The 16,485-nt window shown below is 39.6% G+C and overlaps 1 protein-coding gene and 1 long non-coding RNA gene across 7 annotated transcripts in view; one reads left to right on the top strand and one right to left on the bottom strand.

The window, feature by feature from the left end:
- The window catches only part of OSBPL1A (oxysterol binding protein like 1A), a 77,025-nt gene that overhangs the window by 39,340 nt on the left and 21,200 nt on the right, over positions 1-16,485 (top strand). For all 5 annotated transcript variants that reach the window (XR_009276750.1, XR_009276751.1, XM_058830462.1 and 2 more), the window contains exons 17-18: positions 8,068-8,230; positions 15,016-15,172. Coding sequence is in view for 3 of the 5 variants with exons in the window: in XM_058830462.1 (XP_058686445.1) it covers positions 8,068-8,230; positions 15,016-15,172 (320 nt within the window). In the remaining 2 variants the exon portion in view is untranslated. The remainder of the gene's footprint in view (positions 1-8,067; positions 8,231-15,015; positions 15,173-16,485) is intronic.
- LOC131575273 (uncharacterized) overlaps positions 2,339-16,485 on the bottom strand; it is a 42,073-nt gene continuing 27,926 nt past the window's right edge. Inside the window, exons 3-5 of one of the 2 annotated variants that reach the window (XR_009276753.1) lie at positions 14,886-15,024; positions 10,875-10,966; positions 2,339-3,090 (exon numbers count right to left, since the gene is read on the bottom strand). This is a non-coding gene — a long non-coding RNA (uncharacterized LOC131575273). Of the gene's footprint in view, positions 3,091-3,265; positions 3,591-10,874; positions 10,967-14,885; positions 15,025-16,485 lie in introns of those variants that run through there. The other variant, XR_009276752.1, reaches the window with a different exon arrangement.

Genomic DNA, 16,485 nt, shown 5'->3' with positions numbered 1-16,485 from the left:
TGCCATTGAGCCTCACTTTAGAAACAAACCAGGAAGAGCTTTTTTAAGTCTTGACTGCACAGAAACACTTTGAAGAAAGCAAAGTTTCTGATTGAAAAGCTTAAATCCAAGGTTTTTGGCCAAAACCAACCTTCTAATCTACAATCAGCAATTAGTCTTTGCAGTTTGCTCACGTGCTCTTAGACAGATTCCTGGCTGGGAGCTATGACATTCTCCACTGGTTAAAATTGCAGCGCTTCAGCAGCCTCTGAATAAACAGACTTTGACATAGCCAAATGTGGAAACAGGAGAGGGGAAGGAAGGCAGCAAGGTCCGTGTTGAGGAGGAAGTGTTAGTGTCTTAGCAGGGAAAGGTGGGAGGCAAACAGTCCTTGTCCCTAGCATGTGGCTAGCTCAGAAACTGTTATTCCTGGCAGTCTTGAATGATGAATTTTTATATTAGGCACGTACACTGGGAGAAGGGTGCTGCGTGCTCCCAGCATCTCCAGCTTTTCTCTTGAATAACAGTTCTCTTACAGCCTAGATGTCTGAGTTGACATGATCCTGCCAAAGTAAGAATTCCTTTTGTGGATGATAACTTGGCTCTTGCTTCTACTAATGCTTCCGCTGTATTTTTGTGATCATACCTGATCCTCTCCTTCATTAGCAGAATTTAATTATATTAATAAATCAATTAAAGGGAAATACTACAACTTTGTGCTCAGAAGAATGAAATGTAGCCATTCTAAATCAGCCCTGCTAAACTCGTTCTCTTGAACTTTGATGTGAATGTTTGTAGCTGACTGACAATGAACTCTTGTGTTCATCTGGGGAATGACTGAGGCAGTCGTATGACTTGTTCTGCAAAGTCTGCTTTCTTCTGTAGACTTTGGGTTGGGATGTAAGAGAACAGATTACCAGGACCTTAAATTGGTATGTATGGGGTTTGGCTGTGTGTATGTGGGTCTTTCAGCCTTTGTACAGAAGGAAACTATGTTGGTGATGTTTTCTGTATATGGGTCTGAAAGCAAGCCAGCTGTTATGTTTGCCTTCCAAGTGTGTTTTCTCTTTTGAATGCGATGATCTCAGTAAGATGCGGTACTCTGATGCTGTAGAGTCAGCTGGCTGGACTTTGGAGATGAAGACTGATGCTGTCTTGTGATACAGTAAATAACCCTTTGCCTATCACCAGTGAGCTCAGCTTACTGCCTTGATTAAGCGTTCACATCTTGTTTTGCTTTTCAGTAGTTGCAGTAGCAGTAGTTCAAGTCACTTTCGCTTTCCAATTATGCTGGGTTTAGATCTGATAGATCTCTGAAGCCGGGTAACTGACAGGCTTATGGCACAGAGAGAGGGAAAACCTGAGCAAGAAGCAATGGCTGAAGTAAAGCATGATCTATTTTGGACCAGTCCTCTGGTCCTGGGATGAGCCAAGACTGTGATGAAGTTTACAGGAGCTAGTTTACTCCAGCAAATGAAGAGTTAGGATGCAAGACTTTACCATATGTTTATATAGCAGACATTTGTCACAAGTCCCTGGTGCTGGGGAGTAGTGAGTCAGCAAAAGGTTCTTTGTGAAAGGGTCTGTGTGTAAACAGATCAGAACTCTGAAAGTTTTGTGTAAAATATTTACATTCTTTAGGAATCTGGGGATGCGTTCATGAAATTGCATCTGTTTGGCAACACTTTGTTGTTGCTTTAATGTGAGCTGTCACACTTGCGGTGTTTTGATGTGCCATAGGAGTATTCGTGAATCCTTCATTCCTTTATCTAGTGCCTCAAATATGTGAGCCATACTTGTAAAGAAACATTCTGAAACTAGAACTGTACCTGCTTTTTAGAGGTGGAAGGTTAAGAGAAAAGCAGGATTATACGTATTCATGTGACAAACTAATGTGTGCTTAGTGGGAGTTCCATGAGTAGAGGTAAAAATCAATCCTTTTCTAAAATTTGTTTTCTTTTTGGGAAGCATCCTGCACTGAAGTTCAAGTATGGTTAAAACTATGAGAACTTTCAGAGTGAGTCCTCTTTGAGATCAACTGGTTTCAGTTTGCACTTCAGTAGCAGCTTATTCGGTGCTATTCCAGGTAGTCTTACCAGCACTTTTCATGGAAGTTTATCCTGTAGAACTAGTGCTGCAGTAGCATGCTTTGAAGTTAGCTAGCAAAATATATAGAACTGTTCTGTTTCTAAGCAAATACACCTCGAGGAAAATACTCAGTCTTTACATTTCTTCCTTTGTTCAAGACACAGAGGCAGGCCTGGCTCTTTATAAAACTTTTTAGTTCTTATTCTACATTAACAGATTTAATCAGTACTAGTTCAAACTAGACATCACAAAGGACTGGCTTATGCAAGAAGGCACTAGCAATAGGGACTGTATTGTAACAGCAAAATTGCAGCTGTATGAGCTTGTTAGAATAGACAAACTGCATACATTTCAAACTCCGCACCGAGGTTGTGGTTTCCACTCTTTGCCTCAGATTTTTTTGGTAGGGATTTTTGTTTGGTATGAAAATCACAGAAGAAGGGACAGAGTTCTCACTTTGGATTCCCAGTGCTTTCTGTGACGGGTTTTCTGGAGTGTAATGTGTTTCAATGCGGTGCTTTGTAAGTTCTGTCTTTCTGGATGTCACTATGTCCTGTTGGAGTAGCTGATCCTGGGAACTGTCAGCCTCATGTGAATAGAGGTAGTGTGAAACAAATGGCAGATTTGATTTGCTTTACTTTATTACAGACATTATCAGATGTTCACATAAAAATGCTATAAATGTTCTACTATAGCAGTGTTTTTCTAATTCCTTGGTTATGTGTTAATTTCCAGCCAGGTGTAGACTAGCCCCTACCTTCCTGCTGAAAACTTGCATGTCATTTCTGTGCTTTGTGGCAAATGGCCCATAAGAAATGGCATTTTTGGGAGGATGGAATTTCTGTGGCAGTTGGACAAAGCCATTCATTTTGAAAACCAAACCCTCCTTTCTGAGTTGTCAGAGACGTTGGTGAGGCAGTGTCACGGGCAGCTCTCCCGTGTTCAGCCTGCTGCAGAGCAGGGTTGGTACACAGTGTTCTGACATTCCAGCAGAGTCTGCCTTCAGATCCCCTCGCAGTTTCTCTGTCAAAGAGAAGGTACTTCCTTTCAGCACACCTCTGAAGTCTGTGTGTTTTGGGCAGTCATTCCTAACACTGAAGTTGAGTGCTTGAAAATAAAATTCAGCTAAATCACACTGCAGTGTTGTGAAGTCTGTCTTTTTTCTCTCAGTCCAGGAAAAGTCGGATCTAAGGTATGTTGTCTTTTAATTTACTGTTCTAACATTGAAAGCATCTGTATTACTGAGGTGTCTTCATTTGTTCTATGCTTTGCTTGCTGTATGTTTGGTTTAGTGTTTATTTGCAGCCGAAATAGCATGTTGCTGAGATAATTTATTAGCTGTGCATAGAGTGGTGTGATCCTTTCCTACCCTATAGAAGTGCCACTGTTGTTGCGCATTAATTTAAATTAAAAGCTTCCAGCACCAAACAAAGCAAGTATTTTGTGTATTGTACTAAGATGTCTTCAGGATGGACAGAGAAGCCTTGGTTACAGGCTGTGCTGATGTAGTTCAAGACTTCAGCCTTTAAAAAATAAAAAAAGGGGATTAAAAAAAGAGGAGTGGTTTGGTGCTTGTTACTGGTCTCTCATCTACCTAAGGAAAACTGAGAGTACAGAATGGAGTGGGACTGGTGTTTATTACACACAGATAAGTTTTTTGGTTTTTTGTAATAGACATGTGAAGTTTCTGCCAGTAGTACACAATGAAGAAGTTAACTTTTAAACCATGCTCTTGTGCTTAACAGGATTTCAGATAACATGGAAAGGCAATAGGAGTATTTGCAAATAGTTTGTTACTTTCCTTTAACAAAAGAAAGAGAAGTCTGATTGCTAAAATAACTCGCTGCTACTATTTAAACTCACAGTGTGGTGTTCACAGCACCAAATGTTACAGTGGCATTTACAGGAATGTTATAGGAAGCTGTTGGAAGCAGCATTCAATTAAACCAAAAGTGAAACTAGTTACCAGACCGTGGATATGTTTTTAAAAGTGGATTGTTGCAGTGACCTAGATACACTGACAGAGAACCACCAAGACTTCAGTCTGAGGATACAGCTGTGTCTATAGCTGTAAGGATAATGATGGAGTGATTGTTCACTTCTGTGAGACAAGGGTAGATAGTTTCCATCAGAATTAGTAAATCTGAAGTTTGACTGGAATAGCATTCTCTTCAGAGATGGAAGCAAGGCTGATCTAAAGTGTCATTGTCTAACGGTGTGAGTGCAAGCCCAGCTTTATTGGTAGCTATTTGCTGTTGCGCAGAACAGCTCCTGACAAGGGTAAGGTGGGAGGCCTGCCCAGTTGGACATTGGGAACTCAGCTGGCATCACACTGGGTTCACCTGAGCACTCAATGCCACTTTTTACGTAAAGCTCAGAGGAAAGCTTAGAATGCTGCTGGTGGCACCAGTGACGGGGATCGAATAGGTGGCAGCCACTCCATAGTTGGAAGATGAGGAGCTGAACCCAGTATGATTTGCCATCTGTCTCTTTCTCAGCTCAGGCACCATCATGAAAGGTACAGAAAACACTGTATTACAAGCTGTGCCTTACTCAGGCTATCAATAAAATGATTCTTCCAATATTTCCTCATGCTCAGACTGGATTTCAGTGTACACAGGTGTCTGCATCGTTTTGGTGTGATACTTGCTACATTACATAAATATTTGTGTCAGTTCATAAAATGATTTAGTATTCAGCTGATGCAACTTCAGAAAATCAAGGTGATACTTTGCTGAAAAATACTGGTTTCTCTGAGTCTGGTTTAATAGACTTGCTTGAAGCATTGAAATGCTTCTCAAGTTTTTTTTTTTATGCTTTTCCTCCTGCTTATTACATGAATCCTACACTTTTTGTGTTAATGAAAAATTTTAAAACAAGGCTGGAAGTTCCTTCTGTAATCTTGCAGATGTTTTTGTGTTGGGAACCTGAAGAAAGACACAATGGGAAAGAAACAACTTTGCAAAAGGGATAAAGCTGAAAAGCCATCTCTAAAAATGGTGGTGGAGTAGCAAGGTAGATGTACTAATTCATATCAGAGTCCTGTTCATTGACCATGTTTTGTGAATGAGAAATAAAGCATAGCAAAATGATGCATAATGGCAATCTGCTTCTTGAATTTTGGGAAAACCTATTGCTCAGTTGGTCAATTACATTGCTCAATAAACTTGCGATCTGAAAACAGCACCAATCTGCCTGCAGTGTTTCGTGTTAAACTGGGAAGAGAATGTGTGATTCTGAGAAAACAAAACAACAACATCCTCCCTTAACATTCAATTTACTTCAAGTGGGTTTTAGGGAGGTGTACCTCATCACCTTATCTTTTATTATTGACAGAATGGAGGTATCTTTTAAAGTTGCTTTGTGTTAAAAAGAAACAACCACCTGCTTATTTCAAGCAAGTCTTTTTTCTCCTGTATAGTTGAGTATGTCAGGATTCTACCAGCTTTATATAAGGGTAGTAGAATAATTTTTAAATTTTTTTTTCATTCTCATGTTGATACTGTGAAACTGTTTTTGTGCTTAAGGGTGTGGTGGGGTTGCAGTATTTCCTGCCAACAGCCCTCAAGGAATGACTAGTGTAGAGGTGACAGGCTGTAGAGATTGGTAGGGCAATCTGTGGACTTTGTCTGAATGTGTATGTGTCCAACCCATAACTGTTGACAAAAATGTTATATTGTAACTTTTTTCCTCAAGCCCATAATATTGATTTAACTGCTTTAAAACCAGTTTATTCAGTTATGAATGAACATCCCTGCAGTTGCAAGCAGCAAACTTAAGTGGGCTTTCTTTATTCCTTAGTTTCTGACTAGCATTATGTTGCTTATGGAACAGATGAAAAGCTTTGGGTTTTTGTTACCTACTGGTGTATAACTGCTGTACTAGTAAGTGTCTGACAACTGGGAGGTCTGGGAGCACACAGAAAAGTGAACCTTACTGTAAAGCTGGAAATCGATTTTACAAAAAGGGAATTTATTTGTAGTATAGCTTCTTCAGTTCTGAATAGCTCTACATAGTAAGACAGAGGAACCTTAAAGTCAAGAAAGCAGGCGTGGTCTTAGACCTGTATGTGTTGCTGCTTCTTTAGTCACACAGTTGTGACTAAAGGATGCTAAAAGGGTCCATCTGGGTTCTTAGATTGTTTTGATTTTCCTTCAATTTGCTGTAAGTTTCAGATAAAGATTTAAATCGCTCCAATCACTTACCAAACCAAAGCATTAGCTCATAATGGCATCTGATTCAATCCTGCTAAAACAGCATTATTGCAAATAACATATTCATAACTGGTTTTGCTTTGCTGTTTAATGAAAAGTACAGTTTTATTTTCAGTCCTCTATCCTCCCTGTATCAGGAGAGTAAAATACTGGTGCTGTTTCTCTAAGCGGGTGGTTCCATAACTATTTGACAGCATACCAAATGTTTTTAGCAGAAACTACCTAATAACAGATCTTTTGCAGTGGCATGTCTGATTTGTATGAAACATTGCAATAATTGGCTTCATTGGTACTGTCAGAGTGAACTTTAAATGAAAGTGACAGTAACTAGTCCAGACTTTTTTCATTTTGTTCAGAGTAAAACTATTAGACAGTAAGTGACTTACTGGTTTTTCTGCTTTTAATTAGCAACCCAATTTTATACTCTTTTAATTATCATTTAATTGGATTCCCCCCTTACACTCCGAGCCTGGCAGCCAAAACAGCTGATTTAGTATTTGGCACAACTGAGGGGTGAAAATTTCTTCTATAAATCTTTCTCTAGAGGATATGTTTCCACCAGCATAGAGGCTCTTTTCTGGAAGTGGCAAATCTCTTTTAATATCTCCTTACTAGTCTCTTTTGTGCCTAGCTCTGAATCCACTATTTGAGAAGTGGTTATAACTGAGGGGGCTGAAGCCTCCAAAGTAAAGCTTTAATGTAAACTGTAACCAGAGAGGACATACAAACAGTTCTTAAATTAGATTCAAAAAGGTAATGTTGGTATATGTGTAAGTTGTCCCTGTAACTGTTCCAAGAGATTAATTGTCATGTCCTTGCATGTTCTTAGGGGAGGGGGAATTAGTGTTGTAAACTGACCTTTGAGGGTAAACTAGAGGACAAGGCAGGGGTTGGGGATGCTTTTAAAAAGGGACTGGAAGGGAGAAAGAGAAAAACTCAATGGTTTAGGGACTGAAAGAGAGGCAGCACACTGAAACCTTGCTGGGCTGGGACAAGTGGCCAGTTACAGCCCTCTCCCCTCTGCTGGCAGACAGAGGAGGCAGGGAAGCACCAGCCAGAAAAAAGAGGAAATAGGAAGAACATATTGCTTATCCATCAGTAGTACTGAACTCAAAACATGGATAACATCATCTACTCTGCAGCCCATTGCATGTGTGGGTTTTAAAAAAGGTCCACCATCTGGTGGCTGGGCTTCTCTCTTTGTTAACTTCTGGCTCCTCAGTAAACTGTTCAGGGAGTTCAGAGTGGGGGCTGTTAATATCAACGTTAAGTCAGTTACCAGAGGAATCTCTATTTTAGCCTCCTCCTGTAATCTTCAGGGTTAAATGTTTTCAGCTCATAGTTCAGTTGCAGTTATTTGTAGCTGGCATTCACATTTGCTCTGTAATTCAATTTAGATGATGCTGCTTGGCCTAAATTGGAGCAGACTAGTAGAAGGAGCTTGGTGCGTTTAGAAACCGATCACTGACTCTGTAGTTAAGGTCATCCAAGTAGAGCTATAAATATTTCCCCTCAGTTTTAAGGTGTAGTTATCTGGCTTGAATTCACTTATGGAATTGTGATTGATACTGTCAGATCTTATGTGTCAGTTTTTTCAGCTACTAAAAATGCTGACTAACAACCTTATTGTCATCACACAAGTACTGTAATAGTCTCATTAATCCATGTGGTTTCAGTTCCAGCTGTTTGCTAGTTATTTATTCATTAGAGTCTATTTTCTGAATAGCTTCCAGCTACACATTCTTCAGAGAGATGAGATTTTATTCATACATGTATCTACTTATAGGTGAGGAATTTGAAACTGGAGCATGAGCAGGAGAAAAACAAGATCTTGTCGGAAGCACTAGAGACACTCGCTACTGAACACCATGAACTAGAGCAGTCTCTGGTTAAGGGATCTCCACCTCTCAGCATCCTCAGTGAAGAGCAGTTCTATGATGCTGTTTCAGGTAAGTGGTGATGTCCAGAATGTGAGTGTGTAGACAGCACGTGTGCAGTGAATGCCTTGGGGGCAGGTGGGGTGGGGGAAGAAGGTGGGAGCAGTCTCACTTCAAATGAAATCTCTGCCTTTCTAACATGGACTTAATTTTAGGGGTATGCTTGATGCATTTCATGAGCAGGGCTCTAAAAATTTGCCAGAGTTCACCTGCAGAATTGTATTGCTTCATCTTAGCTGTGACCAAAGGTTAGAAAACCTTTGGTTAGAAATGAAAGGTCTGATTGCTTGGGAGTCTACACCCTTTTTTTAAATAGCAAAACATAAGGCTCCTATTTTGGGAGAGGTAACTGTATCTCATAGCCTTACGACTTTCTTTGTCCATGGTGGTGTCTGCTTTTTCCTTTGTTCTGTTGTTAAGATCAGACTATAAAAATCCCTAGTTTTGAGGGATAATGATGTTAAGAAAGTCTTGTTCTGTTTCAATTTTGTGTACTTGAAGTGTTAAACATGAAAGAAGAGGATGAATCAAAATCCTGGATTCATTTCTTAAATGTCTTTTCTTTCCCTATCTGTTCTTCAGTTTAGTATCTTTCATAATTTCATATGCAGAACATGCCAATAGTGATTTTGGAAGATTCTGAACTGCCTGAAATGAATTCAACATGCATTTGTATAGAGAAGCTGTACATAGTGCAGCTCAAGAGTAGCTCTAACTGGGTGATCCAGCAGCACACACCTGTCTACAACTATGAAGGATCTGAAAAGCTTGAGGGTGAACATAATCTAACTGTAGCAGACAATTGGGTTGCGATGGCAGACTTCACTAGCAAGTATGGGGTTACTTTTTCTGTGAACTGAACTGTCTGATGCTTCTGACAGATGAGAAAAGCTGTGTTCCCAGACTGCTTGATAGGTATTCTGCAGTGAGAAACTTGAGCTGTGAAAAAAGAGGCAAAGGAAGTCTATGCACAGGAGCACAGTGAATCAACTTTGTGAAGCAGATTTAGCTGTTTATCAAGTAGGAGAAGTGACTGAGGAACACTAAAACAGGTTCTTCCTCTGGAACCCAAGGAACAATTCTGCTAAAAGGCCTCAGGATCTTTTGATTGTCAACCAAGCAGAGAATAGTTCTTTATCTGATGCTGTTGGAATGTAGTCTCTCCAGCTGGGCTTGCTTTGTGCATATGAGAGAATATTACACTTTAAAGAGCTGCTAGTCGATACATCTCATAACTGACTCTATCTCTTAATACTGTTGAATGAAACTGTCCAAAGTCACCTCTCCTGTTGTCAGAGGTGATAGTTTTGTCCTTTCAAGCTACAAACTAATCATATCAAGTGGATTTGTAAAATTGTGAAACTCGCTGAATGCATATATATAAAAACATACTTAAAAAAACCCGAACATGACTTCTTGCTTCTTTGGGAGAAGTTACTTGACATAATTCATCTTAATTGCATTTTAAATAATTTTCTGGGACAGACTTACTGTCTTGGCTGTCCATTAGTTTAATCAGACTGGTGTTAGATTCTCTTCTCTAGGTTGTTCACATTTAGAGTTTAGCAGAGATTAAGGTCCTTTCTGTCTCTGAAGAAAAATGGAAATGTGATGTATTTTCCTGACTGCTGAATACACATTACCACCTTCACTTTAAGCATAAAAGGAATTATTTTTTGTTGGTACAGTTTGAGGAGAGATTTTTTTTTTGTTGTTTTTTTTTTTTTTTTTTTGTTTCTGGAAATCTAAATTGTTGCAACTGTCTGCAAAGCTTTTGCTTAACCTGATTTGCAAACTGATAGCATTAAATTATATTTATTTTGTACAAATAGCCATATTCATTATCTTTCTAGGTTGTATAGGAAATTGAGCAAACAAATGTATTTTAACAGGGTGATATAACAAATTATAATGTCTGTCAGTGGGAAAATGCCACTACTTAGAGTATTTTTTCTATCAGAATGCCATCTTTTTCTGCTTGCAGTTCTATGAATTTTTAAATCCTTGCTGTAGGAGTGAGTTTAGAAGTGAGAGTGTTGCATAAGTAGGCTTGCACTTTGAGCTGAAGAATTGTTAGTTTTGACTTGACAGGTTGAAAGAAGATGCCACTACTGCTTTTTGTTTGGTTTTTTTACAAGAATTTTGTCTGTATAAAAGACGTTTTTTGTTTGCTCTCAACAGAAGTATCACTTATGAGACCATTCAGAGCAATTTTCAAGCAGGTTTTTGAGGAAGAGGTGTATCAAAAAGGATGTATTCACTACAGCAACTACTTGTCCCCATTTGCCATGCTCTGGTTCACATTGTAGAACAGTCCAGTTGCTTCTGAATGAAGCTGAACAGGAGATACAGTCCAGTTCCTATTGGACACTCAGTCCATGGCAGCAGAGTAAGAGCAGATCTGAAGAGAACAGCATTAGAAATGTATCTGGTTCGATTGTCAAGTCCTCAGCACCATCTGTTCCTCTTGCAAATCTGCTCCAGCCTGAGCCATGCTACCTGCTAGTGTTGGCATAGGCTGAATTGTTCACTGTTAAAATCTGTGGTGTGTGGTTCTGTTTGTAGAAATTGTGGCCAGAGTTACAGAAATATCCTCTTCCTTTTCCAAAACTGGAGTAAGGAAAATGTTTGTTTGCAATGTGGTAAGATTACTTACTGAAGCTGGAGTTTATTTTCCAAAGTCTCCTTTCTTTTTAAGTGATATGCTGTTGTCAGAACTTTCTGACTGTTGCAGTAATTCCTAAATCCCTGCAATGAGAGAGAAATTAAAGGAAGAACCTACAGAAAGTGCAAGTTTTTTGTCTTACCAAAGCATGGTATCCAGTGTTAAGAAGAGCAAAGTTAAGGGTGTTATTAATCTGAACTCTGATAGCCATAGGTCAGTTAACAACACTTCCCAGTGCGCTGATCCGCTCATCATGGGAGTGGTGGAAATGTGTAATTAAACTCGATACCACACAGAGTGCTGCAGCTCTCACTTTCAGGATTGAATGCTTAACATGTGTCAAACTCTTCTATGTTTAAAGCAGGGTGGGGCGGAACAGGAGGGCTCTGGGAAAGGGAAGAAGCACTGAACAAGTAGAAAAATTCAAACAGACCATCTCCTAGAGAGCTGAAGAAGTTATTAGCTTTGATTAAGACAGACCTGAGGAGCATATGAAAATGGGATAGGAGTGCAGAGAACATCCACAGTGCTGAAAAATGGCTAAGCAGGTCAAGAATTAAAGGGTAAAAGTACTTGATTTTTGCCTTTCAGACAAGATTCCCTTCTCATATGCAAATTGTGCACCCAGTTTGGGAAAAGTTTAAATTTTCCTTTGTTTTGCTCTTTTAAACAGGTTTTATCTGAGAGGTGGGGGTTTTTCTGCAAACAGGATTTTTGTATGTGTTGAGAGGGTTATTGATGTCTTTCTGTAGATGCAATCTTGCAATAAAAGCAGTTATTTAGCTACAGGAATATTTAAGTACACTGAAGCTAACCTGTCATAGTACAGCTTCTGCCGGTATCTACCGCTACTGCATGTTCTGTTTATAAATAACTCTCCTAAGTGGTACAAGAAGTAGCAGACTACATCCATTGCTTTTGCTTGTTTCCTAGTTTGTCTCCAGTAATCAGATCATTTAAAAGTAAAAATGGTGCAGAAAGCATTAAAACCTCTTGCCCTTCCTTCCATGTTTAGAATAGTTTGTCAAGTGGCTTTTCTTGAACGTGTACCAAAAATACTTCACAGCCTCTGTGAGAACACTGCTGCCTGTCACTTCTTGCCTTGAATAGAGCTAAAAGAATGAATTCAGGCATCTCAGAGGGATAGGAAACACCTAGTCAGAACTGAAACCAAACAGTGCCAGTGGTTAAACACTATATTTCTCAGGTTTATTTATTAATCAAAAACCTTGGCCAAACTTTTCTATCTGCATCTGAAGACTTACCAGTTGCAGCAATAGGAAATGAGGTCCCTTAAGTTTCTGTCATTGCTTCTGCTGCTTCCCGGTGCTCTCTCACTCTTGCAAAATGTAGCTGGTGTTTGTACTGTTACTCTTTCAGGTTTCATGAGCTGGAGAGCTTCCTAGTCAGCCTGGTCTTGTCTAAGAGATCACTTTAAAATTTTGGCTTCTGAACAGGGACTCTTATTCCTTCTCCCCCCTCCTCAGCCCACAACTCCTTAAGTTCAATTAAAAAAAAAACTAGTCATTTTGTCCTAGTCATCTGTTTGACAGCTGCTCTGTAGAAACTTGTGAATATAAATCTTTTTTTGCAGTGACGGGGGAGTATGCAAATCTTAATTCAGAAAAGAGTTCGCTGCAAGTGCACAGGGAAAAGCTTGCTTTGAGTTGCCTGTTGATCTGTGCTCACAATACAATACTAGGCTTATTCACTCTGATACTCTAACAAACTCTCAAGGCTTGCTAAGTTCTGGGTTAAAGGAGGTAGCTGAGGTTAAGGGATTGGAGACTGAGATCTTTGATGGCAGGAGCTGTTGTAGATGTACTTGCTCTGTTTCTCAGGAAACTGGGTGAGGTTTCTCTAGGGAGAAATTCCTTACAACAGTTGTGTTTCACTCTTCTACTGTTTCTTCTTGTATAGCATGGTCTTCTTGCATGAGGTAAGGCATGTGCCCTGGGGAAGCTTATCTGGGAGGTGTCTACAGCTCTGGGGAGGTTTGAAGGTATGGAGCTCAGTCCAGCAGAATCATCTATAAGGCCAGCATGAGGAGAACTGAACGTGTGTGGTATTTAAAAATCTTTGTTAGACCAAGAAGCATATCCAAGAGTGACAGGCAGTTCTGGTGCAGCTTATCTGATCTTGCCTTTCTGCTCTGGAGTCCTGGGTCTCCAGAAGCTCAGATTGAAGTAATTGGCATGCTATGACTCTTGTCTGAAAGCAAGACGGTCCTGGATGGTACAAGAGAAGAAAGGACCCTACAGGATCGAGACTTTCTTTTATGTTATTGGGTTGGCTTCATGCTTTTTTTGTCATGACAACTGTTGGCACAGTTGAGCAGCTCTTTCAAAAGAGGTGGAATACATACCTTGAGGGGATTTATAGCTTGTTGTGTGGTCAGGAAGCTGAGGGCCACGTTGTGTTACATTCCTAGTGTCTTTTCTTCTGCAGTATTTGGATATGCAGGAAAACTGTATTTTCCTGGCTACCTGGGTTTAGGATCTCTGGACAAATCTGTATTTTATGTAACAAACTTGTCCCAAGTAAAAATGCGTTTCTTTACCCTACTTGTTAAATATAGTACCCACCAAACTAATGCTTTGATATGTTATATCATAACTTGGCACAGAACTAGACTGACAAATTTGGGGAAAATTGTGAGAAGATTCTCTGGAGTGCCAGTCCACTTCTTTAACATATCCTCAGCACCAGCTGGCAGTTCTTTTCATTCCCTAGCAACTGGCTTAATTTCAGTACTGTCTTGATGAGGATAGGCATGGTTGTTTTAAATAGTAGGAAAGATCTCATTTATGCTTCTAGATCTCTCCCTCTAGAAAGGATGGAGACATTGTGACACAGCCCATCCATTTATCAGGATTCTGTCCTGTTCCTGACCCTTATGTGATCTGGATGTGGTAGAAAGTCCTCCTATTACTGTATGTGTGTGTGTATATATAAATATATATATATATACCACTCGGCAAAGCAATATACAATTTGCATGTTCTGTAGAAGCTACTGGCACAGCTTTTTTAAGACAGAACAAGAAAGCACCTGGCAGTAGACAGCTGTGAGTGAGATATTCTTTTGGACTGGCTGCTACTTCAGCAGATTTTGATTACTGATTTTGAATTAGAATGAGTGTGTGAGAGAATGGCTAATTTTTCAATTATTTCTCTGGGATTTTGCAGCCAAGAGTAACAGCATATGCTGGAAGCAGTACATGGCAGGAATAGTGTCTACTGTAGATCAGTTCTACATTTTTCAGAAGCAGTGAGACTTGCATTAAGCTGTTTACCATTCAGTGTGGTACCTGGTTTCTGCTAAAGAATTTTTCAAATGAGATAGAAGTTGATGTCTTGAGTTGTTCCTTCACTTCCTGGAACTTGCAATTGGATAATCCTTTGACAATCTTGTCAGGTTTGAAAGAAGACCTAACTCAAAAATACAGCCTTTGCCAGGAAATTTTTACCTTCTGATCTGGGAGAAGACTGTCTCTTCTCCAGAGGTAGACAAGCAGTACCTGACTAAAACACTGGTTGGAAAGAAGGTGGTGGTGGTGGTGGTGGTGTTTGGTTTAGTTGAGACGTGATATGGATTGTACTCTTAACCTGCCTTCCACAGTACGAAGTTTATCTTGTTGATTGGTGAGCTTATCACTTAGACTTTACTGGCACCTACGTAGTTCGCGCTTTCTATATGATACATCTCCTGTTCTTTGATACTTGTTCAGTGAGTTGGGAAGTGAAGGTTGGTGAACAGCACTGAGAGTCTTGAGAACTTAGAGCTAACTGAAGAAAGAGTCATTACTCAAGGTACCTGTTTGTTTGGTATGGCACTGGCACTTGTCCCAAGCAAGGTCTAGTAGCTTCAGTTTAATAAATATACCAGATTTTGGCTCAGTTTGATAGGGGATTTTTAATGTATTGTGGTCTTGCTTATTGTGCAATTTCTTTATGTCTAGATGCTGGGCTGCAGCGGTCTCTGGCAGTACTAGTTACTTACCAAATGGATGCTGTCATCAGGACACAGTAGGCGACTTAGGTTTCAGTTTTGTACAAGGCGGGGAGATCTGTTAGTGACTGAAGTCTAGCACAGGCGGTAGATTCATTAACATGCACCTGCTCTTTTGCAGATTCGGAATCTGAAAAATCATTAAGTGGGTTTGAAACAACAGCAGCCTACTCATTAGAGGACAGCATGGATTCAAAAGATACAATAACTTCAAGCATGTCTGAAGAAAAAGTGTGTGGCAGTGGGGAGTCGCTGTCAAACGGAATCAAAAAACACAGGTAGGATGTTGTCCGTTCTTACAGTTTTATAATATGCATTAATGGTAAGAGACCACAGGAATCTCTGAAAAGCTAACAGAAAACTTTTAAAACTTTGCTCGGGATGATTGACAAGTAATAGGTTGTGCTATGATTTTATAAAGACTGTTTTTCCAAGGCTAGTGTGCTCCTTCGCATCTTGATGATCCAATCTAAATAAGTAAAAATGAAATATAATGTGCTGTTTAAAAATGGACACACTTGTTTTTTATTAGATCTTATTGAAATCTATGTGGATTTTAATTCCTTCATTTATCTTTAATGACCTGTACCTCCTATTGCCTCTTTAATTTCGAGTTATTTGATCCTTCTGTTGGTATCAGGAATGAATGAAAAATATTGCTAGCCTGGCATCAGAAACTCAAATGTGAACAAAGGGAGTCTTATTCTAAAAGTCTCATCCATGTTTTATGTGCTTATTTTGTGTTGTCAAATGATCCATTTTTGTTTGTTTCCTTGCTGATAAAGGAGGACAATAGGTCTGGAGTTAATGAGATGTAACAGACACCACTATTCTCCAGTTTCAGTGAAAGGGCAATATAACATTTGTGCTACAGATAAAGCCAGACTTCAGCATGTTTCAAAGAGACTATTCTGGAAGTGTTTTGGACATACAGGATGATGAGGATACCACATTTATGTAAAAACAGGAAAATAATATTTAATTTTACAGCAGGAAGCTTGACAGGCTTTAATTACTTGGTATCTTAAATAGTTAAATTGCAGTAACTGTTGAAGTGAGTTGGTAGCATCAGACCTGATGTTTCAAGGGTCAACCTGTGCTTGTCTCGTACTATGCAGAGACTGAAGCAAATGAGGGCTTGGGTGGAGCACTGGGTGTTTTGGGGAGATAACATAAAGCAGCTGACTAAGCGTGTTGCTTTGCTCTTGTGCTGCTAGCAAGGTGGTATTTATGGCCTTGGCTAAGTGCCTTCCCTAATTAGAGCAGGAAGTTCAGGAGTGGGGGGAGGAAGCAGTAGGTGAAGGTGGGACATCTGAATTGCCTTCACTGCCTTGGAAACAGTGAGGAGAGAGGATGCAGTACATAATCAACATGAAAATGATGGTGCATGTTGACTTGCATTGTAATTCCTGTTAAAACTTGAAGAGTTTTAACATGAATTACTCTTCCATTTACTATAAAAAAGAAGTTACTTGACAACTTCTTGCAATGCTGCATGATGCTGTCAGACCTGCAGGGAGTAAGTGACTGGAGAAGCATTTCAGAGCTCCTGAATTTTATAAAGAGTAATGAAAAGTAATAAACATGTACA

Source organism: Poecile atricapillus, chromosome 2 (assembly GCF_030490865.1).
Source record: "Poecile atricapillus isolate bPoeAtr1 chromosome 2, bPoeAtr1.hap1, whole genome shotgun sequence".
Classification (NCBI taxonomy): domain Eukaryota; kingdom Metazoa; phylum Chordata; class Aves; order Passeriformes; family Paridae; genus Poecile; species Poecile atricapillus.
The sequence above is the reverse complement of the archived record's forward strand: the minus strand, read 5'-3'. Positions and strand labels throughout refer to the sequence as shown.